The sequence below is a fragment of the Coloeus monedula genome, assembly GCF_965178545.1.
Source record: "Coloeus monedula genome assembly, chromosome: 1".
Lineage (NCBI taxonomy): Eukaryota > Metazoa > Chordata > Aves > Passeriformes > Corvidae > Coloeus > Coloeus monedula.
The window spans coordinates 2,395,286-2,419,324 of NC_138781.1; the positions used below are offsets into that span (position 1 = coordinate 2,395,286).

Here is a 24,039-nt window from a genome sequence, read left to right on the forward strand (position 1 = left end):
TAAGGCAGCTTGGTTATTTGCATATTTCAAGTAGTGATCCCTCAGAATTTACCTCCTCACTTGGCATCAGCATTTCTGAAGGCCCTGAGGATCAGCAAAAAGAAAAAAATTAACAAAATTTAACACTTTACATGGATTTCCTCATTGTTTTTTCTGCTGCTTATGGAATTCCTGGTTTTGGTTACCAAGTGAATTAATATGATCAGCAAGAGCAGGTTCTGATTTCTGAATATTTGTGGCTATTTTGCCTTCCTGCTTAAGTGGACTTGTTAGTGCAGAAGAACAGGGTGTTATTTATTATAATATTTTCTACACTGAGAAGCACTTTCCATTTTCAGGATTTAAAAAGATTTTAATGAACTAAAATTACCTAAAAGCATCTCAGAGGATATAGAGTTAGCAACTGGCTGCTTTCCATAATTAGGAAAAACAGCACTTCAAAAGTACACAGATAAACAATTTGGGTTGTTCTAGCAAAAATTATACATTCTCCGAGAAGAGTCTTCAAACCCTCATTGTTCTCCATAACTATGAATCTTACAAAATTCAGATTTTTTTAGTATCATAGAAACCCAGAATGGTTTGGGTTGGAAAAGAACTTAAAGGTCATGTAGTTCCAACCCCTTGCCATGGGCAGGGATGCCTTCCACTATCCCTGGCTGCTTCAAGCCCTATCCAGCCTGGTCTTGGATACTTCCAAGGATGGAGAGTTCACACACATCATCTATGGGCACCTCATAATTAGTAATAAGTTAATAAATAGCTTGTAACTTGTGCTTTTTGGGTATGTTTGTTTGTGTGTTTTTGCCATTAAATAAATTGCTCAGTTTGGAGGTTTTTAAAAATTTTATTTATTTTTACTATTTTTTTTTTCTTTTTTTTGCTGAGCACAATTCCAGATGATCTGTAGAGATCTGAACAGGGATGTCCCGGGGTCTGGGTTTATAACACAAAGCATGCTGACCGCTTTATGGCATTTGTGTAAACTGTATTTACTGAACCATGTGTCCCCACCCTTGTGCATGTCATGTGTCCCTGTAGCAACATGAATTATATCCACATGCACCAGCCCATACTTAATTTGGCATCAGGCTGATTGTTTCTGTGCAGGTGCCAACTGATGCATGACTCTGGAGCGTGGAGATCTGTGCACGTTTCTGACCCCACAGCTCATCACACAGCATGGGAAAATAAACCTAAGTGTCACTGAGCTTTTGTAATAATTCAGAAATTTACCATTCAAAGTAATCTTGATACAGATTTTGACTTTCTGTGTGCTTCCTAGAGGCAGAATTATCTCAGATAATCGTCACTATAGCTTTGCCAGCCCTAATATTCTCTTATATTTGCTTTGTGAGAAAGGTGATAAGATTTTATCATGAACTGACAGTGGATTCACATCTCCCCAGTCATGATGATCATTGTGATGTCAGGGAGATTTTTGGGAAATGATTCCTGTCATAGGACCAAAGGAATTTCATTACACTTTATCTTCCCTAGTATGCCTTCCTATTGGCCTGATTCATACAAATATGACCATTTTTTTCTTTATTTATAAAAAACAGTCAGGTTTTTGGAGGAAATCTGGGTGAGATGCTAGAGGTTCTAGATGAAATGCTGGAGGTTCTAGAGGTTTATCATTATTTTTAAACTGTCTTTTAATCTTTTAAATTATAATATTGTGTTAGAGTGTGGCTGAAACCAGCAATTAAACTTACAAGCACAGTTTATCACATCCACATTTTTCCAGCAGCTTTGCAGCAGTGGGAATCCTCCAGTGCTCTGAGCCTTGCTAATATTCAGAGATATATGGTCAGATAATTAATAATGTTCGTTGTCCTTCTTTTCTAGCCAAGAACAGCATTGTCCAGGGCTTGGAGAACGTGGAGGCCGTGGAAGGAGGGGAAGCCCTGTTCGAGTGTTATCTCTCCAAGCCTGAGACCTATAATTACAACTGGCTGATTGATGATGAGCCTGCCAAAACTACAGAAAACACTGAGATGGTTTACTTTGAAAATGGACTCAGGCATATCCTGCTGCTGAAGAATTTATCTCCCCAGGACAGCTGCAGGGTGACTTTCATGTGCAGTGATGCAGTGACCTCAGCCTTCCTCACAGTGAAAGGTAACTCAAGTGCTTGGGCAGGGGAAGTCTTCAATTTCTGATTGGAAAGGGGACAGAAACCAGGAAAATATGATGAGTAGGAGCAAGTTGCATTTGTTGTTTGTCTCTTATGTAAATGTTCTTCCCACACAGTAAATCATAGAATCATTCAGGTTGGAAAGGATCTCTGAGACCATCGAGTCCAGCCTTTAACCCAACTCTGCTAAGCCCACCACTAACCCACAGAATCACAGAATGGACTGGGTTGGAGGGGACCTTAAAGATCATCCAGTGCCACCCCCTGCCATGGGCAGGGACACCTCCCACTATCCCAGGCTGCTCCAAGCCCCATCCAACCTGGCCTTGGACACTTTCAGGGATCCAGGGGCAGCCACAGCTTCTCTGGGCACCCTGTGCCGGGGCTCACCACCCTCACAGGGAAGAATTTTTTCCTAACATCTCATTTAAACCTACCCTCTGTCCATCTGAACCCATTTCCCCTTGTCCTGTCACTCCATGCTCTTGTAAAAAGTCCCTCTCCATCTTTCTTGCAGGCTCCCTTCCCATACTGGAAGGTGCAAATTAGGTCATACCAAAGCCTTCTGTTTTCTGGGCTGAACAAATCCAAGTCTCTCATCCCCGAATGGATGATGCTTTACAATTTCCTTATTTTCTTGTTCTGTAGGATGTGACACGGTTTACAAGCAGCACCAGTTGCCATTGAGTTAGCAGCAAATGACTGTCCCAAAGTTGTCATGATTCTGATGTGTTTGGTTGTGTTTTTAGGTACTTCAGGTACTTCAGAAAGGAGGGTTTTATCAGCAAAAATATTATCTCTGTATCCTTCTACTTTATGCTGTTACTGGAGACCCCTGTGGGGACCAGAAGCCCTTTCTGTACAAGAAAGTAAAAGAGTACAAGAGCAGAGATCAGTGCCCAGTTATGGATTAGATGGGGCTTGGAGCAACCTGGTCCAGTGGAAGGTGTCCCAGCCCAAGGCAGGGGTTGGAATGAGATGGGCTTTAAAGTCCCTCCCAAACCAAACCATTCTGTGATTCTAAAGCTTCTATTCTGGCAATGTACATGGATCTTTTAATAACCTCCTTAGCCTCCAAGGCCTGGCTGTTCAGATCTTCTGCACAAATATTCACAAAATCTCTTGATTGCTTCTGTAACTGAGGGCTCGATCCCTGATTTTAATCTACAGGGTGGCGCCTGCAGTTCTTGCAGCCCCTCACGGATGTGGAAGTGTCTCTGGGGGAAAAAGCAACATTTAGCTGTGTCCTGAGTGAAGCTGTGCCAATTAATGAAGTGGCCTGGTACAGTAATGACATAGAGATCCAGTCGGGTGAGGACTGGGAGGTACAAGCAGATGGAAACAAATACAAACTTATTCTGAAAAAAGCCCAACTGCATCATTCTGGAGATGTGACCTTTGCTTCCAGGGAAGCCATTTCATCAGCCAAGCTTTCTGTGATAGGTAAGTGTGTGTTGCTCCAGCCTAGAGGCACTCTAAATCTGGAACTTTTGTATTGAGCTACAACACTGAATTTCCCAATCTTTGTGCTGATTCTTTTCTCTTTGCCTCACATATCCCAAAATAGTGTTCTTAGTCTGAGAAGATACTACTGATAACTTGTTCTTTGACCAGAGGTAATCCACCTCATCAAAAGAAAAATGAATCAGGCTAGTGATGGTAGAGATGCTCCCCAAGTTTCTTTAGCTGCAGTGATGCCTTAAGAGGCCTCCTAGACACAGAGACTGGACAGGAGTAAAAGAATAAAATAGGTATTTATTTGAAAGGCCTTCAAAGGTACCCCTGGGGGCCAGAGGCCACTGCCCAGATGGACCCCAAGGTGGACCCCAGGGCACGAGCTCTTCACACTTTTATAGGTTGGGTTCGTTTGCATATCAGGGTTAATTCTCCAATTAAAGCTTCAGTTAATGATGTAATTCCCTTCAGCTTGCCCCCCTTTCAGAGGCTCTTTGGTTTCTACTTTTTGGGCCAAGGACAGTCTGGGTGACCTTGGAGTGCAGGCCCAGGGAGGCTTTTGTTATGTCCACCCAGCCTGAGAGAGCAGAAACCAACAGGCCACAAGAAACTTCAGAGTTACACTCTAAGCAGTACAGGATTTGAAAAACACAAAGGTCAAGATCTAAGGCATCACAGTCTCTTGTAAAATGTAACATTAACAATTTTCTCAGAGTTCAACTTCACCCTTGGCAAACGTGGACATGGGAGGGAGCGGAGCTAGAGTCCACATGGAAAAATTATCCAGGAAAGCAAAGGAATTTTTGAAATCTGCTAATCAACTCAGGTGCAGGGCAACCAGTTTCCCAGATTAATGCGTAGCATATTAAAATCTTCAAGTGGGGAACACACAGCTCCTGCTTCAGAAACATGAGAGTTAATAGTTAAGTAGGGAAGATGATAATTCCCTCATGGAGCAGGTTGGATAATGACATGTCAGTGTCCATTTCAGCACCCAGGGTCTGGCTCCTTCCTGCAGTGGGACAAGTGAGTCACCCAGCAATGGTCACTCCAGCACTATCCCAGTGATGATTACGAGATAGTTGAATTTGTTTTAGCTGTAGCTGAGATGTTCAAGAGTCACTGGTGGACCATCTGTTCTTTAAATGATTACTGGCAGTCTCTGTCTAATGATTTCTGAGGCTTAAGAGATCTCTGTTACACGTCCCAGTCATTTCCGCCACAATTGACAAAAAATGTTTGATGGATTTAAAACAGTTTTTTCTAATTTGGGGCATTTATATTCAAGGAACTTAAAAAAAATGTAATACTCCTCCCTTTGACAGACTTTTCTGTATGAAATTTGGCTGACAATAGAGAAAAGAAGCCTTTATGTTATTTTTGTGGTGTCCAGAATTAAAGAACTGGCTGTTGACCATATTTGCCTTTAAGTCATTGGATTGGCACATCATGGCAGGTCATTTATATGGTAAATGTCTTGAACTCAAGACTGAAATAATTATTTCTGTCTTTAAGGCCAAAGTGTAATGTAAGCAAGGAACATTTTCCAAAGTACTGAGTGTAGGGGTTGGAATTAGATGATCTTCAAAGTCCCAACCCAAACCATTCCATGATCATGGACATTAGGACACCAGATCATTCCCATCACATAATTATTTGTTATTGCCTGATGCTGTGACATATACTGCAATTACACAGAAATGGAGTGACTTTCTATTAAAATATCAGAGTTACTCTTTAGCCCAACAATAATTATATTTCCATTGAGGCCAAACCTAAAATAAACCTAATCATGGCTCAAATGTGCTTGAAATTTTCAGCTAAATTCATTGATAATACCAGTGTAGGGTTATTTTTATTTATGGGACAAAAGCAATGCATGACGTTAATTATGTGAAAGTTGGAAAATGAATGTTTCTCATTAGCAGTGTAGATCAGGGCAGACAAGGATCACTCAGTGGTGCACAGGTACTCATGATCATGACTTTACAATGAATTTACGATGACTTTGCACTCGACTTTACAACCAGAAAAATACTCAGGTCGTTGCACTCCTTCCTCACGGCTTGTAGAAGGCTCTTGGGTGTTTTAGGATGCTCATGTTACTGCTCATCACGGGACCTCTGTTGTGCCTCCAGCCCTCCCTGAGCCACCTGAAGAACCAGAAGTTCTAAGTCAGAGCAGCCACTCTGTCACTCTGTCTTGGCACAAGCCGCTGGGCGACGGTGGCCAAGACATCCTAGGCTACAACGTGGAGAGGAAAATCCCGGGCGTTGGCTGGCAGTCCTGCAGCGAGGGCCTTATCCAAAACACGGAGTTCACGGTGGACGGCCTGGCCCCAGGGGAACCCTACAGATTCCGAGTCTCGGCCATAAATAAAGCTGGGGCCAGCGAGGCGGTGCACTTCCCGCAGATGGTGCAGTTAGGTGAGGATGGACACAGGCCCCAGCGAGGACTGCAAGCTCCTGCAGACCCTAAGTTTTGCATGGCACACCTGCTTCACCCATTCCAGACATCTTTCAGTGCTTGCCTGCCAACACGATAGAGGAGGAAGAGCTTGGAATAAAAGTCATTCTGGGCTGCTGTGAACAAAACCTGCTGCGTTTTTAGCACTCAGCATTGATTTCCTCCAAACTGCATCCAGCTGTCTTGCAGCCTGCACTGCATCATCCATGTGCTGGCCCGTCACCACGGGTTTCTTGCATTGTATCCATGTGTTGGCCAGTCACCATGAGTGTCTTTTCTGGTGGAGTTAGGCCAGAATGAGTCAAAAGGGGCATGTTGGAATGTGTTTGGGGTAACCAAGACCATGACTGTTGGTGGGCAGTGTTGTCTTCTTCACCCATCTTTCTCTTTTTTTATGGTTTTTTTTATGTGTCTTTTTCAATAATCCCCACAAAGAAATGCTGGAGGACACAGTTCCTTCGCTGTCTGATGGTGAAATTTTGGAAGCTACAGTGGGATGGGGAGTCGCTCCCTCAATCTTTCTTTTCTTGCAGCTCTTTCTGTGGTGTCACTCATCTAAATTCCTCAAAATGAGAATAATAATAAAAAATGCTCTTTTGCTTAAGGTTCAGGCACACAATGCCTTTTTTTTGCAACAATAACTGCTGCCAGTGCTGGACCCTGATGACTCTGCACACACTGACTTTGTCCACAACAAACCCAAGGCATTTTGGGCACCAATCCCCTCACCGTGGTGAAATGTGCAGAGGGGAAGATCACCCTGAGGGATGTGCTGCTTTTGGGAATTCAGCACTGTCCTTTACATCCAATCTGTTTTTCTTTGAGTATTGTGGTTGTAGAAACAGCATTCCATTGGCAGGCCTCTTTCCAAAGTAAAGAAGATGCAGAGAATTTTTATTTTTAAATTATTTATGTGTTTTGATAATTTTTTACTCTAAGATAGCATAAACCTCTCTCTCTATATTTATAGATACTTTTTTTTTTTTAGATTTCAAGATGGAAATGAATGCTGCTTTGAATAATCTCCTCTTTTCATTTTATTTATTGTTTCTTTTTTGTCTCACACCACAACTCCTTCACTTGGAAACATTTAAGATCTAGAAATCTGTAGAACTTCTTTAATTCTGGTGATGGGTAAATGAAGACCAGCAAACAAACACAGGAATGTGAAAAATGCAACCACTTCTGCATGTATATGTTTAGATGGAGCTGGTTTAAGCACTGGGAGTGTTTGGAAAGTTGTTTTGATATTATCTTTGGAAGTGCACAGTTTGGATGCTGCCAGTCTTTTCATTTTTTTTCCTTTGGTTGTTCGCAACAGATGAGAAATCTGTAAATGATGGATGGGTTGGTTGGGTATTTTATAGAGTGATCTGGAGTGCCTTAAAGCCAGATGATGGTTTGTTCTTTGTGTTAATTCACTTTATTTTCGTAACTGCAGAGCCTCCAGTTACAGTCACCCAACCTTTGGTGGGAGGATCAGTCTCAGAAGGAGGAACGGCTCGCCTGGAGTGCACCTTATCAAGTGAAACCAAGGACAAAGTGACTTGGTTTAAGGGAAAAGAACAAATAAAAGCTGGAGGGAGATACGAGATCCGCTCTGATGGAACGAAGCAGATACTCATCATCCATGGATTCAAACCTGAGGATCAGGACAGCTACACCTGCATGGCTTCTCCAGAAGTCAAATCTGTTGCCAGCCTGTGTCTTGAAGGTACAGAGTGTGCTTTGCTGGGATGTTAAATCAGGTCCAATATGGACATCCAGGGGGATCTCCACAGCTTGGACTGGAATTTGTTTTTTTTTACAAGCCATGATAACAATCCACAAGGAATTGTTATTTTCCTGTTTGGTATTGCCCAGTAAGTTTCTGCATCCTGATTAGTTTTGAGTTGCTCAGATAAGAGTTTCTGGAGGTGAAATTCAAGGTGTGACATTACGGTCTCTACATGAGCTTTTGGTACCTTTTGAGATGCTTTAGGGTATTCTGTGGATGTCCCACATGACCTGGAGCATCTCAAAGGGGACTGGGCACCATGTAGAGGCCCTGGATATGTCCCAGACACCTTCAGACTTAGACACATCCAGCCAGGCAGTTATGTCCATGTGGGATGGGAGTTTCAGCTCCCAGCACAGCCACTGGAGATCTATTCATGACAGACAGGGAAGCTCTGTCTGTCTGGGAGATAGGATGAGCCTGGATAGCTTTCCAGGCTCCCCTGGCAGTCTTAACAAGCAGTTCATCAACTGCAACATTAAAAAGGGCAGAAATCTGTTTATTGGGTTCAAATGTGCAAGGAATTAAACAAAAGAATGTTGTTTGATTATGTTTTAAGTGCATGCATAGAATCACAGGATTGCTGAGGTTGGACAGACCTTCTGAAGATGGTGTGGTCCATCCTCCTCCTCAAAGCATGGTCAGCTAGGATAAGCTCCCCAGGACCGGATTCAATTATACCCACCCACCAGAGAGGGTGTGAAGTCTCCTTCTCTGGAGATATTCAAAATCCATCTGGACACTGAATAAAGTGATCCAGGGGACTGTGCTTGAGCAGGGAGGTTGGACTAGACACCTCCAGCGCTCCCTTGCGACCTTCCCCATTCTGGGTGATTCTCCAAATTCCCATTTTGTTCTCAATACAATGCTTAGTTAAGCAATAAGCAAGATGTTCTCCTGTACGATATTTCCATGTGCTTTCTCAGAGCTCACTCAAAGACATTTAACTCCTCATCCATTTAATTCCATGCAGTTCCTACAGTGTCGATGCTGAAGGAGATTGCCAGGGAAGTTCCCCCTGCCAGCCAGCCTGAAGAACTGGTGGATGGGCACGTCCAGCCCAGCCTACCCCCTGAGGCTGCTCAGGAGGGAGATCTTCACCTCCTGTGGGAAGCCCTTGCCAAGAAACGCCGGATGAGTCGGGAGCCCACCTTGGATTCCATCAGCGAGGTCCCTGAGGAAGATGAGAAGCTTCAGAAGCTGAGGAAGGAGGAAGCAGAGATGTCTCACTACTACTCGGAGGAGTACTCCACGTGTGATGAGCTGGCCAGGACAGGAGAGGCAGACCTCTCTTTCACAAGCTCTGATGATGAGTCTAGAGCTGGGACTCCTTCCCTGGTAAACTACCTCAAGAAAGCTGAGAAGAAGAGCACCAGTGTTACCAGCAAGGTTCAGTCCACCTCCACAGGAAAATTATGGAAACAGTGGGAGACATCCACCGTGGAGACCACTGTGGCCACCACAGCTGCTCAGCCAGCTGAACCAGAGCTGCCAGATTTAGATGATCCCTCCATGAACAAGGCGGCTGTGAAGATCCAAGCTGCTTTCAAAGGCTACAAAGTCAGGAAAGAGATCAAGCAACAAGAGTGTCCAGTGTTTACTGAGACCTTCAAAGACTTCTCTGGAGAGCCTGGGAGCACCCTGCACCTGGAGTGTGTGGCCCACAGCAAAACCGACATGAACATCCGGTGGCTGAAAGATGGGAAAGAGCTCTCGGATGGTCGTTACTACCACATAGACAACTACAGTGACGGCACCTGCTCCTTGATTATCGCTGGCCTGGACAGGAAGGATGCCGGTAAATACACCTGTGAGGCATCCAATAAGTTTGGCAAGGTCTCACACAGCGCCAAGGTGGTGGTTGGCACGCAGGAAGCTCAAGTCCTTCCTAAGGAGAAGCAGAGTAAGCAGAGCACTGACAGTGAGACAGAGAGCTCGTCTGGCAGCGAGCTGGATGATGCTTTCCGAAAAGCAGGAAGGAGACTCCACAGACTCTTCAGGGCCAAGATCTCCACGGAGATCTCTGATGTGGAGGAAGAGCTCTTTGTCAGTGCAGATGAAGGGGACATAGATGTGGTTGACCACCAGACCTATCGTGAAGATGATCAGTACATCTACATTAAGTTTGAAATCATGTCTGAGGCCAAAGCGGCTGCCACACGGTTCAGAGAGATGTTTGGTGCTCTGGGAATTCCTGTGGAGATCGACATCTTGGAACAAGGCCCGAAAAAAATCGAATTGCGGATTGGGAAGGCGTCACCTCCCACCCTTGGGAAGTTTGCACCTCCAGTAGCGAGGCCTCCACCCCCTTTGCTGACTTCTGATACAGGTAGGGAAAGCAAATCTTGTTTATTCCTCGGAAAAGACAGCGGGAACAGGTCAGGATATAATTTTTTCACTCTCAAATAACTTAAAATGGCATTTTTTTTTTTCATTTGGTGGAGATACTTTTCTGAGAACTTTGCATTTTTGGAAAAGTGAACCATTTTTTTATTCTTTTGCATTTTGAGGGAGAGGAGGGATTTTGGTGCTGAAGGAGGGGGTTGCAATGTATTGACTTACCTATGAAGCCCCTTTTCATGCTAGAAATGTCACCTACTACAACGTGACCATAAATACTATGATTATTATACTTAAATGAATTACGTAGGGTTTAGAATGGTTCAGAGGGAGACAAGACATTTTGGCAAGGAGAGGAGCAGGGACAATGTATAATTGGCAGCTGTGGTACTGCTGTGCTGATGTAATATCTTAATAGTCTTCATCAGGGGGTTTCTTGACTGTTTTCACAGAGAAATGATACCAGTCTGCAATTAAAAAAACCAGAAACCAGAAGTCTGGGCAGCAGGGGCCAAAAATACATCTTTTAGTAAAACCAAATTTTTCTTTCTTCTCTCCAACCACCCCAACTTTAGCCCCCATGTTCATGACCGAGCTCCAAAACCAAGAGGTCCAGGATGGGTACCCCGTGAGCTTTGACTGCATCGTCATTGGCAAACCCCTGCCCACGGTGCGCTGGTTCAAGGACGGCAAAGCCATAGAAGAAAATGACCACTACATGATCAATGAGGACCAGGAAGGCTGTCACCAGCTGATCATCACCGCCGTGGTCCCTACGGACATGGGCGTCTACCGGTGCCTCGCTGAGAACAACATGGGGGTGGCTTCAACCAAGGCTGAGCTTCGCGTGGACTGTAAGTCTCAAAATCACTGTACAAAAACCAAGGAAAGGAGTTCTGCTGAGACCTGGTTAATTTTTTTTTTTTCCCCCAAGGAAAGAACCATCTACAGTTTAAACAAAAGGAAAGAACCATCTACAGTTTAAACAAAAGTGTGTTGGCCACAGAATTTTCGCTTGCAAATCTCTTGGGTTCAGCTGGGTTTTGCCAACTCCAAGGCGAAGTTCAGAGCAAAGCTTTTTGGGTGAACAGAGGTGTTTTCCCTAATCCGAGGACGTGTGGGATCCTGCTGCAGTACAATATAAAATCCACCTGCCAGTCACTCAAACTATGATCAGTAAGAAGTATTTAAGCAAGAAAAATAGTTTCAAAGCTCAGATTATTCAAAACATGTCTTTTTCTATTTAACAGTGACCAGCACAGACTACGAGACAGCAGCAGATGCAACAGAGACATCATCTTACTACAGTGCCAAGGAATATATTTCAAGGTAAAATATGGAACTCTGGCTCTAACCTCTGGCTTGGTGAGATCAGTCTGTGTATTTATGTCAGGCCTGGGTTTGCTGTGTCAAGCAGAGCCAGGTAAATGCCCTAAAGGAGCATCCAGCCCAGCTGAGATGCAATAAATGCAACAGCTGCACATTTGTCATGGGCAGCCTTGCTCTGGAGCCTTCAGGCAAGCCTGGATATTTCCTCATGGAATCATTCTGTTACTTTTAATGTCAGACGGTGCTGAATCTGCTCTCAGGATGACAAAACCCACAGACTGAAGTAACCTAAAATAGGTCATTCTGATTCCTAACTCTTAACTGGCATCCTGATTTTCTTCTTTCTAATGCTAATTGCTGCTTAGCCGAGAACAGGAGGAATCCACCACCGAGGAGGAGCAGTTGCCCCAGATCTTTGATGAGCTTCATGATATTCATGTGGCACCTGGAGCATCACTGGCTAAATTTCACTTGAAGGTGAAAGGTGAGTGGGTCCCATGGTATTGTCAGTTTTCCAGGTCTGATATCAGGTTGAAGTGCTGGATAGGGTTTTCCAAGGTGCTCTTCTTCTGCTGTGGCCCCAGTCTGAGCACCTTGCATCACATTTGCACAAACCAGCTGGGGAATGTGTTCGTGGTGCTGAACAGGGACTTTTGGAGCAGACTCAGGCAGATTAATTGCCTCATTTTATGTCCATATATCCAGGCACAATGACAGGCATATGCTTTTGAAAACTCAGTTATGGACTTCTCTGAGCACAGGAGCAATAAGGAAAAACAATATTGACATCATTATTATCATCATCACTACTAATAACTACCATTACATATTACATATATTTATATAACATAAATAACTATATCTAGTATAATATATTAATAACAATCATAATATTCTTAATAAAAATAAAGTGAGAGTCTCCTTCATTCTCTTCAATAAATGAAACAGTCGTGGACTTGCCTTCCTCCATTAGGGAGTGGCTCCTACAACCTAAAAACTGCAAAAACATCCCTCTGGTGTTCACTCTGGTACGGAGAGGTAGGGATTTTCCTGTTTTCTCCTGTTGCTCTCTATAAAAGTTATGAGAATTGATTTGCCTTCAACTTTTCTCCTTGTGAACCTTTCAAATCACACCTAAGTGTTGATTTTTCAACCTCCAAGGTGTTTGCACATGCAGACAATATGGGGAGTGCCAGAAACTGAGGGGAGACAGGAAAGAATTTTAACAGATAAATTGAATTTAATGCATTTTTAGGCATTCCCAATTGGTTAAACCCTTGAAACAGCAGCCCTGGGCAGAGCTGGAGATTCCTTCTCTCTGGTTCTGGAGGATCTGGCAGTTTGGAGATGCCCCCAAATCAGTGTTGCCAATGAATTTTGTTCTCTGTGTCTGTAACTGGTCCTTGCAGGGTACCCTCAGCCTCGTCTCTATTGGTTCAAAAATGGGCAGCCCCTAAAGGCCTCGGATCGTATCCTGAAAACTGACAGGCAGGAATTCCACTCCCTGGAAATCCGTGACGTCACCAAAGCAGACGCTGGCCAGTACCTGATATTTGTCATCAACTCTGCTGGCTCTGCCTATTCCTCAGCCAGGCTGGTAGTCAAAGGTGGGTATTGCTCTATTTTGGGCTATTCCAGTGGCTCTTACCATTTTGTATCGTTATTTTTTACTGAGGAAACCTCCCAAGGTAGCTCAAGCGAGGTGGGGAAGTCTGTAGGTAAAAGATGGTGTGCTTTACTCTTGGTTCACCTATAAACTTGTATAGGATTATATAGGTATATAAATGTTTAAGAAGATGATGTTGTCACTTTTCTGTGGTCTGACTGTTGTCTCATAAATGTGTGTTTTATTCCTACCCATCCTCATTAACCTTAAAAGTTAATTTTATTAAAACTTAGGGACTCTTACAAATCACACCAATATTTCTGTGTAATATCTCCACTGGAGTCACATCAGGAGCTTTTTTTCTGCAACTCATGGACTGGAGATTATTTGTATTTGTCATGTTGTTTTTTCTCCTTGTGTTCCAGATCCTTATGAGAAAGAAGAACCATCCAAAACAGGTGAGAGAAGCCACAGCAGGTGAGAACGGAACCCCCAGGAATTTTTCAGTCCAAACTCACTGTGCTTCATCAATAATATTATTTCCAGATTCCCATGAGCAGCTGATACCACCAAGATTCCTTGAAAGATTTACAAATAAAAAGGTGAAAAAGGGTGCAAGCATCACATTATCTGTGAAAGTTGAAGGTAAGTGAGCAGATACATCATCTCTCAGAATAACACTTGAAGTGTGTGACTCCACAATACATTCTTCTCTCTCTGCCCCAAGTCATTGTAACCTGATTTCCTGTATTTGAAGTCTGGGGTTCTACTCCCAACTTACATTTCTTACAAAGACAATTGACAGTAAAGCATCTTATTCAACTTCACCTCCATTTTTCTGTATGTAAAAATGGGGATAATGACTGTTGTGTGATGTATGTTGGCCATTAGTTGTATGATGATTGACAATTTTGGTTTTACAAGAAGATTTAATGTTCTTATAAGAGTGCTGTAAAATGTTTTAGGCATCTTTATCGCATATTATGCCTGTTATTATTGGGAAAGTATCAAAAAATGGATCAAAACAGCATTTATTCACAGCAAGACTCATATTTTTAAGGAAGGAACACAAACAGGAAGATTAAACCTCATTGCATCGGTTTTCCTTTAGGACATCCGCCGCCAACGATCACTTGGATGAAAGAAGAGTCTCGGGAAGACATCCTATGGATCAAACCAGACACTCCTGGGTATAAACTTGCCAGTTCCAACATGCACCACAGCCTGATCCTGTTGGATGTCAAGAAGAAGTACAGTGGAGCTTACACGTGCATCGCCACCAACAAGGCCGGCCAGTCCATCTGCACCGCCAACCTGGAAGTGGCTGATGGTAAATCTTTGCTACAGCACAAACACTTTCTCTATATTTTCCTTTTATTCAGTGCCTAAGGGAAAAAACCAAGTGTGACTGGCAATGAAATTAGGCAGTCACACCAAAAAAAAAAGCACTTTCTCAAGAGTAGCCTTGATTTTGTTGTCTTGCAAATGGTTGAACTCTTTGCTTCTGTAATATTTTAGATTTCTGACTCTGTCTTGTATTAACAGCAGCATCTTTTTTGTATAAACAGAAGATAAATCTAAGGAACAACCAAATTAGGCACAAATTCTTAAAAATGAAAGAAAGACAATGAAGGTAACTTTGAGAAGTCACCTTTTGAAAAATTATTTTGAGTGCTTTACTCTGCTGAGATATTTTGGATTTTATTAGAGTAATTTGATTTTTGTAGCACTTTCCAGGGCCTCTTTGGCACAATAAGAAGGGGGGAAAACAAATATATACTGGGAGGAGGGGCAGAGTTCTGAGGGATTCCAGTGTTCTGTTTTCCTTCCTTGCATCCCACATTTTTACTGCACCAAGAGCTGCAGGAGCATAACTTGAGCAGTGTGGAGAAATGGGGCAATTATACATTTCCATGAGCAGGGCTAGGATTGGGACTATATCATAGGATTGGGAATATATATCCCAGGTCAGGAGCTGCTGAAGTGCTCCCAGTGATCCACATCTAGAAAATGTACCTGCATTAAATACCTAAAAAAGGATATTCTGTGCCTTCTGTCCTCCAATGATAAACCCCACTCTTGCAGTGAAAGAGGCTGAAGTCCTGACCCAGGAGCGTGTGATGGTGTCAGAAGCCATCATGACCACACTGGGGTAAGTGATTGGATGTGTGGGAGAAGGGGGGACGTGTTCCTCATTTAGCTCTCCTTACACCCACTTTATTGTGACTTTTAACTCCACTTTATTTTCTTTTTCAGAACTATTCAGTCCTCTGAAGGTAAGAGAAGCTGTTTTCTCTCTCCTCTTCCTGTCCTTCATACTACAGCTGAGATTGTCAATGTATTTCAAGTGTCCACTTATTTTTGTCCAGTTTTTTGAAATTGCCTGGAATGTTGGAACTTTTCAGGACTGCTGTCTGTTCAAGAGTGAATTATTTGGATGAACTGAGAGCAAGTACAGTTTTAAAAATGGAGAAGGGAAGAAAATTAAACCTTCCTTCCACAGAAGCTTTTATTACTCAAAAAGAGATGAATTTCCAATGACACTGCCAGCTTAATAACAAATTCTCTCTTTTCCAGGAGACCTTGAAGCTGGCAGAGAAGGTGTGCCCAAAAGCCCTATTTCTTTATCTGATGTTGGCTCAGAAGAGTTCTTCCAGAAACTCACCTCACGTATCTCAGAAATGGTATCTGCAAAAATAACACAGGGTAAGGAACCTGGAAAGCACAGTTTAAATAGTGTACAAAACCCCCCAATCTCTTTCCTTAGGTGTTATTTAATTAGAAGTGAGATTTATGCAGCAGATTTTGAGACAGTAATTCTATATAAGCAAATGAACATTTGTCAACCCTTAGGGGTAAGAAATTTTAGTTAGAGTCCATCCAAACTGCACATCTCAGTCTAGAGTTTTGAACTAAAAAAGAAGTTATTACAATAAATCGTAAGAATATAAGCGTATTTTGCATTTCTTAGGTATTTTGATTCCTCAGGTATTCATCACTCCTAAATCAGAAAGCAATCCTGTTCTCTGTACTTCCCACATCTTTGAGTTTTAGCTCACAGCAGAATTTTAAAGTTAAATTAAGGCTGAAAACTCTGTGCAGAGCTGTGCAGTAATCCAGTGATTTGTTGAATTAGATGAAAAATCCTGGTTTGTGTCTGCTCTGATTATCTTGTAGAAAAGTTTTGACTTGAAGCAAAAATAGAGGCATTATCTCTCCAACAAATATTCATGCAGTATAGAGGCCATACGTGCAGCAGGCAGGCAACATCATGTATTAAAACATCCAAATTATTGCTTAATCCTAAATTTCAATAGGAAATCACACTAAATATTACTGTGGATGCTCTTCCTAGGAGGAAAATAAATTATTATAGATTTGGTCCATGTTTAAACTGGAGATCCTCATTTCCCACTTTGCTGTTGCTCTGCTTTTCAGCTAAACTTCGAGTACCAGGTGCAGAAAGTGATGATGAGTCAAGAACTCCCTCTGCCTCTCCTCGCCACGGACGATCCAGACCTTCATCCATTGCTCAGGAATCCTCCTCTGAATCTGAAGATGGGGATTCCAGAGGGGAGGTACGATATCTTTACGGACAAGTTGGACACAAGGAGAAAACTAAACTTAGAATGACCAATCTGCTGTGGCTGAGAGATCTCCATCCCCTTTCGGGATGTAATTCAATTTTGTTGGTGTATTTGGTAGTTAAATTTTGTGTCTGTGATAGAGAGCACAGAGGATCAAATTCTGATGCTCACCCTGTGATCCTGAACAAGTCGTTCAAGTCAACATGGCCAAAACGTACCCATGACTTGGCACCTCTTGCTTTCATGGCTGAGCTTCAGAAACTCAAAGCTTGATTTTCTGTGGCCTTGGATAGAGCTGGCTGGAGGAATCTCACTAGGAATCTTGTTCTTCAGGAGGGAAATGAAGAGCACAAAGTGACTGTGGTTTTGTGCCTGCAGATCTTTGATGTCTACATGGTCACTGCTGACTACGTGCCTGCGGCGCCGGACAGGGAGACCATCACCCTGAAGGAAGGACAATATGTGGAAGTCCTGGATTCAGCTCATCCTCTGAAATGGCTGGTCAGGACTAAACCCACGAAATCGAGTCCCTCTCGGCAGGGTTGGGTGTCTCCAGCTTATCTGGACAAGAAATTAAAGGTGACTGATCACGTTTGGTTATTTCTCGTTTAAAATTACTTGTTCCTGTTGCAGTTTAGAGGCATCACTTTTGCAAGGAGTGATGGATGAGGAGGTTGTTGAAGACGCCTGTCACATGGTCAGAATTTTTCATGTTCTGATTAGACAATATTTCAGGTCTGTGCAGGGGTTTCTGGGTTGGAAAGACCTAAAAACTCCCCAGCACAAGAGAAATTTCACACTGGTTTAGGAATTGTGGAACAGGACTGTGAGCACATGAGGGATATTCCTCAGTATGTATAGATAAAAGCACTGTCTACTACCAAGAATTATTTTAATTTTTTTTCCTGATATTGTAGTTGTCACCAGAGTGGGGAACAACAGAAATTCCGGAGTTTCCTGGAGAGTTTGTTTCTGAAGATGAATACAAGAGGAAGCTAAGGTGAGCTTGTGTCATTTGGTATCTGCACCTTTGAGTTTTCCTGCCTTTTGAACCACTTGTATTTTGTGATTGATTTCAGCCTAGGAAAATTCCAGGCAATTGAGATCATAGAATCCTAAAATGGTTTGGGTTGGAAGGCACCTGAAATACCATCTAGTGTCAATGAGTCCCATGGGCAGGGACACCTTCCACTGGACACTTCTGTGCTCCATCCGTCCGTCCGTCCATCCATCCGTCCACCCCTCCCCAGAGGGGATCTTTCAATACATCCCAGGATTCTGATCATATATCTCTAGTTTATAGCCTAAAAGCCTCTCAAGGACAATTGTGATGATTTTTCTGTGATTTCCTTCTGCCTCTCTGTCTCCCCTTCAGTGTCCTCATTCAGGAGCTGTTGATCTCAGAGGAGGATTACATTCAGGATTTACAGTTCCTCCAGACTCATCACCTTAGGTACACTGAGACCTGTCCCAGTGTCCCAGGAGCTGTTGCCAGTCAGAAATCCACCATTTTCAGGAATATTGATGACATTGGTCGCTTCCATTCCAGGTGGGCATTCCCAAGTGCAGTCACTGGAGGCCAAAGAGTGACTCACATACAAGAGCCACATTATTATTATTATTATTATTATTATTATTATTATTATTACTACTGTTATTATTACTATTATCATTGATGGAAAGCAATGGCAGTGCTGAGGTGCAAGAGAGCTGATGCTCCTTTCAGGAGGATAAATGATGGCATGGCTTAAATCACAGCACAGGGTTGGGACTTCCATAACCCCCTTCAGAGCTTCAAGGCTTCCTGTGTCCAGTTTATTTCTTACTCTTTTAAGTGAATTTAACTGAGAAACAGGGAATTATGTTAAAAAGGCAGCAAGATCTTACAGGCACTTCAGTGGTGTCTTCATAGAGACATTCATTCAGATAAAACTGATGTCAGCATCCAGGAATTTCCATCCAAGGTGGCCTTGGATGCTTCCAGGGATGGGGCAACCACAGCTTCTCTGGGAAATCTGTGCTGGGGCCTCACCACCCTCCCAGGGAAGAGTTCCTTCCTCGTATCCCATCTAACCCTGCCCTCTGTAAGCTGAAAGCCATTCCTTGTGTCCTGTCCTCCAGGCCCTTGTCCAAAGTCCCTACACACGCATCCCAGCTAAGAGGGATGGCATTGTGCTGGGTGAAGAGGCACTGAGAAGTTTAATGCTAGTGCAGCAGCATCCCTCATTTTTGCCCCCATCATTTCCCTTAGCCTGTGCTGGCCTGACATCTCCTGATTCAAAGTCTGTCTGCCTGGGCTGTGTTTTAGCCTCATTCCAGCACCTTCTCCTCAGATGTCCTTTTCTCCTGTCCCCACAGTGTCTTCCTCCGGAGCTTGCAGAGCTGTGACACTGATGATGACGTGGCCATGTGCTTCATCAAGCATGAAGCAGAGTTTAACAAGTACATCCAGTACCTGGTGGGAAGGGTCCAGGCTGAGTCGATTGTGGTCAGCAAAGCTGTCCAGGATTTCTACAAGGTAAGGCAGGAGCCAAAGCACCCATGGAAAATTTATCCAGTAACCCACCGCATGAAGAGATGTGGTTATTAATCTCAAATGAGATCCTGAAAAGGATTATTAATATTCTTTTCGGAAATCTTTGCTAACTATAATAATTTTTTGTTCATTGTCTAGATTTTTCTTGTAGATACAACCATTATGGGAATATATTTACATATGCTTATGCATTTATTAATAGTATAAAGATTATACAGATATGAATGTGGCTGTGCTTATGTAATTGTAATTAAGGGATATTTTAGGGGTAACCACATTATAAGACCAAGGGAACTCACATAAATCATAAATATAGAGAAGCAAATCTTGTTTCTCTGCTCCAGGTACCCAGGATTTTTTCTATTGCTCTTTATAACAGCCTTTCCTCATTATCCCATGTATTTTTTCAGAGATACACAGACGAATTTGTAACTAATGAAGATCCCTCACAGCCACTTATCCCACCGCTGCAGCACTACCTGGAAAAACCCATAAACAGGATCCAGCAGTACCAGACAATAATCAAGGTAAAGAGATGTTGTTACAGGTTTATGTTCTGCTCTGTGCAGCTTGTACAGGAAAAGATTTTATTTCCTATTGGCTTCCTTCTGATGCAACTACAGCTGAAAGCTGCTTGAGTAAATAAGAAACTGATCATCACCACTGGAAGTGTTCAATAAATAGTTTTATAAATGTAAATCCAGGTAGAATTTCCTCAGCTCCAATCCCATAAAGTTTAGTGAGCTTTATCTTTAAATATATGTATAAAAATATATGTTAAAAATATATTGTATGTATAATATAATATATGAATATTATAGGATGACAGGTATGAATTTGCTTCAAACTCAGCAATATTTGTTATAAAAATAAGCAGTTTCCAATGTCTAAGATATTGACTTAGCACTTTTTTCCTTGTGTTTTATGCTGACATTACAGTAAGATGAAATTCTTGTTTACTGAAAAGCTTTGCCCCATTCTACCAACCTGAAATCTTTCATCTCTCAGGCTTTTTTCATCTGTCCTACTGTCTTAGACCACTAGCAAAATTTATGAGCAGCATTTTAAACAGTATTTTCATGGGAAATAGCACTGGGATATCCAGGAAAAAAACAATCATGACAAAATATTTATGTACTCTAGTGTTGTATAAATGAGCAGTTTGAATAATCTGCGGAACTCTCTACTTTTGAACACAATCTTGCACACAAACACCAACATTTTTAAGGGTCTCTTGGAAGAGCAAAGGCATTTTCCACACCCTCATTGCTGAAAGAGAGGAACAGGAACAAATGTGAGAAAAACAGGGAAAATGCCATTTCACATTTTTTCCAGCCCCTCTTTTTATTGATCTAATATCAACCCAGTTCAGCATGGCCACGTTGAATTCCTTGTCCTCTGGTGGTGTGAGGGTAAGCAGAAGAGAAATGCAATGAATAAATTTAGGATCACTTTGGAATTTTTGGTTTTCAACCACCAAAGCATATCTGGTGTTTGTTTCAACTTTATCTTTGTTTAATAGCAACTTATGTAAGGAAAAGCCGGACTGGTCAGTCTTTAAGACTGCAGAATAGGTAACAAAGAAAAGACTTTGTTATCTAAGCAGTTTGTGGTGAAAAAATGGGATACAAGTTGCTCAGATGAAAGAGCCAGAGCAGATATTGAGGAACTCCTTGGCACTGAAGGAACTGCTTTTTTTCTCCCTGATTGACCACTAATATTTTCTACATTCATCTACAGGAATTAATCCGAAACAAAGCCAGGAACAGCCAAAACTGCACTTTGCTGGAGCAAGCCTATGCCATTGTGTCTGCCCTCACCCGCAGAGCAGAGAACAACCTCCACGTCTCGCTCATTGAGAATTATCCAGGGACCTTGGAAAGCCTTGGGGAACCCATCCGGCAGGTAACTGGAATTTCCCAGTCAGTGCCAGGTGTGCCTTCACTGGTTTCTAAGGAGACTTAATTCCTAGAAGAAAATCCTTTAGAAATGATGTCTGAAAGAAATGATTTGCTAATTTCACTTACTGCTGTCCAGAATTGGGTGGTCTGGCTCCACTAAGGTTTGAAACACAAGAGCATGGATGCTTCTGGAGTAATTCACACATAATGCAGTTATTTGCCTTTGTGACCTGCTCATCACACAGGAATAAATTGTTCTGGGCCCCCACATGATTTAAAACCGTGTTAACTCCTCCTCTCTCATTATTGGGCAGCAACACAGGGCAGCTCCTGAAATTACTGGCATCAACAGACACATGTCCTTCCCCAGCTTTATCCCATGAACCAGGTGTGTGGTTTTTTTAGATGACCCAGCTATTAGGACACTTTAGTCTAGGGCTTCCAACACCCTCACTCCAATTCCTGTTTCTTTGTAGATTTACTGTGTCATACCAGGCAAGTCATTAATTGTGCCTGTTTGTATGCAGTGTTTTCCATGGGAATCACAGTGTATTGCTCAGTGGAGTTGTAAGGCTAAATCACAGTGACACTGTGGTGGGCATTCATCTCTCCACATTTAGGCATCAAAAAAGTGTCCAATTACAGCCCTCGAGTGTCTACTTCTCCCTAGAGATGCCAGGGGAAACCCATGTCGCTAATTGAGCTGTCTGTGTATGAAGCTACCTGACATGAATGTCCTGCTCTGGTGAAGGTGACCAAATCATCATGTAAAGTGTCTGTATAACACACAAAATACAATTTTCCTTTAGTGTTTCCAAGACTGTTTCTACCTGACAAGGGTTCTCTATTTTTTCTGGCATAAAATAATACCACTTAAATGACAATGTAATGACAACCACTGGCTGTGCCTGTGTCTGAGGAGTCACCTTTAGCATTAGAGACCATCTGCTGTGCTTTAATAAACCAGAGACACAGCAGGGGACGATGCAGCAGGAAACATTTCTTATCTGGGCACTGAAAAATGGTGGTGAGACATAACTGTGGTAATTATTCCAGATGTATCACTACATGCTTTTCCTTCTTCTTCCTATCAGGGCCACTTCATTGTGTGGGAAGGAGCTCCAGGAGCTCGAATGGCATGGAAAGGACACAAAAGACACGTTTTCCTCTTCAAAAATTATATTGTGATCTGCAAACCAAAGCGAGACACAAAGACAGACACCTACAGCTACATCTTCAAGAACATCATGAAGGTCTGATCACTTTCTCCTCACATAAAGCATTTCTCTGTCAATTAGAACTTCACTTTTATATCCAGCTTGGACATTCCTCTAATCCTTCTGAGCTACTCCTTTGCTTCAAAAAGTCTTTGAAGCACAAGCAGAATCTACATTTATCCCAAAATATCTTTGTTAAACATGTCAGAAACATGTCAGAAACCATCCAGGTGGACTTTTACCATGCAGCAAGGAGATTGCAAGTACAAGAATTTATTTATCTCTGTTACCTCATTTAATTAACATATTATAAACATATAGCATAAACATATTGTATTGATGTGGATTTTGCTGGCTAAAATATTTTCTTGCATTTGTAAATCTCTGGTTTTGGGAGTCAGTAATATCAGGAGTAAATTAAAAAGACTCTTATTTGCTAAATTCCATCGGGTTCTCTCCACTGGTTATGTCCTTTCCAGATACCAATTCCTGTTTTGAAATGGAAAAATTTAGAGGATTTGACTAACTCATCTTCAGACATTCAAGGTTAAAATGGCCAGAAATTGAGAAAAGAGTTCTCATAAGGTAGAAGACATTCAACTCCAATAAAAAACAGCCAACCAACCAAAAAACCCAGGGAGTTCTTGACCAAGTCCAGCCAGGACCTTCTGAAAGTCCTTACCTCTGTCCTTATATTTTATTTGCCAAGAAAAATAAAATGGAAACATTTCTATGCTTTGTCCAGAGAGTGCTTGTTCTCTATTTTTTTCGATGTTGTCCCTAATTGTGCTGTTCCTGGACCCAATGCTATAGGGGCAGTATGTTCCATCCTTGGGGTAACTTTTAATGCTGGACATTATTTTCCTGAAAAATTTATCACAGGAAAATGTCAGTTTGGTAACCAGAAAGTCAAATATAACAGGGAAAATAATTCTCAAAGTAGCTCTGATTGCTCTTCAGCCAAAGCCGTGTTGTGCTGCCCATGCAATCTGAAAAATCTTTGAAGGAAGTGCAAATTACCCCTTTTTTGCTGTTGGGAATTCCTCAGAACACAGGATTTGTGGTGACTTTCTTGCCCTTCTGTCACTCAGCTGAACAACATAGACGTGAACGACCTGGTGGAAGGGGATGACCGGGCCTTTGAGATCTGGCACGAGCGGGAGGACCTGGTGCGCAAGTACCTCCTGCAGGCGCGAACCGTGAACATCAAGAACTCCTGGGTGAAGGAGATCCTGGGCATCCAGCAGCGGATCAGCGAGCCCATCTGGAGTAAGTGTGGCACAAGACAGCCCAAACCTCCTGGTTTGTTCCTGGATGGTCTCCTTGATTCAGGAAATTAGAAAAGAGGGAGAGATGCTGTTTATGGTCATTAAATGGGGGAGGAGGTCCAGGGAGGGGATGTTGTCCCTCTGCTCTGTTCCTGTGGGATCCCACCTGCAGTGCCCTGTCCAGCTGTGGGGTCTCCAGTATAAAATGGACATGGAGCTGCTGCAGTGAGTCCAGAAGAGGCCACAAAGATGATCTGAGGGTTGAAACACTTCTCCTGGAGGAAAGGCAAGGAGAGTTGGGGTTGTACCCTGATCCAGAGTCCTACACACCCCAGTATAAATCCCCCTGTGATTTCGTTGGGTTCCAGACCCTTTACTCGACTCCTGGCTTACATTGCTCTATCTTTGCCCCTGGGT

At 42.6% G+C, this 24,039-nt stretch overlaps 1 protein-coding gene across 29 annotated transcripts in view; it reads left to right on the plus strand.

Moving 5' to 3' along the window:
• The window catches only part of OBSCN (obscurin, cytoskeletal calmodulin and titin-interacting RhoGEF), a 171,166-nt gene that overhangs the window by 100,554 nt on the left and 46,573 nt on the right, over positions 1-24,039 (plus strand). For 27 of the 29 annotated variants that reach the window (XM_082278968.1, XM_082278991.1, XM_082278969.1 and 24 more), the window contains 24 exons: positions 1,852-2,124; positions 3,311-3,583; positions 5,734-6,021; positions 7,503-7,775; positions 8,812-10,167; positions 10,754-11,032; positions 11,429-11,507; positions 11,873-11,991; positions 12,917-13,114; positions 13,539-13,571; positions 13,660-13,758; positions 14,225-14,443; positions 15,199-15,265; positions 15,370-15,389; positions 15,691-15,819; positions 16,552-16,691; positions 17,079-17,279; positions 17,618-17,700; positions 18,076-18,249; positions 19,059-19,218; positions 19,647-19,763; positions 20,977-21,141; positions 22,232-22,390; positions 23,446-23,623. In XM_082278968.1, coding sequence (XP_082135094.1) covers positions 1,852-2,124; positions 3,311-3,583; positions 5,734-6,021; positions 7,503-7,775; positions 8,812-10,167; positions 10,754-11,032; positions 11,429-11,507; positions 11,873-11,991; positions 12,917-13,114; positions 13,539-13,571; positions 13,660-13,758; positions 14,225-14,443; positions 15,199-15,265; positions 15,370-15,389; positions 15,691-15,819; positions 16,552-16,691; positions 17,079-17,279; positions 17,618-17,700; positions 18,076-18,249; positions 19,059-19,218; positions 19,647-19,763; positions 20,977-21,141; positions 22,232-22,390; positions 23,446-23,623 — 5,082 coding nt within the window. The remainder of the gene's footprint in view (positions 1-1,851; positions 2,125-3,310; positions 3,584-5,733; positions 6,022-7,502; positions 7,776-8,811; positions 10,168-10,753; positions 11,033-11,428; positions 11,508-11,872; positions 11,992-12,916; positions 13,115-13,538; positions 13,572-13,659; positions 13,759-14,224; positions 14,444-15,198; positions 15,266-15,369; positions 15,390-15,690; positions 15,820-16,551; positions 16,692-17,078; positions 17,280-17,617; positions 17,701-18,075; positions 18,250-19,058; positions 19,219-19,646; positions 19,764-20,976; positions 21,142-22,231; positions 22,391-23,445; positions 23,624-24,039) is intronic. The other 2 variants (XM_082278994.1, XM_082278970.1) reach the window with 2 other exon arrangements.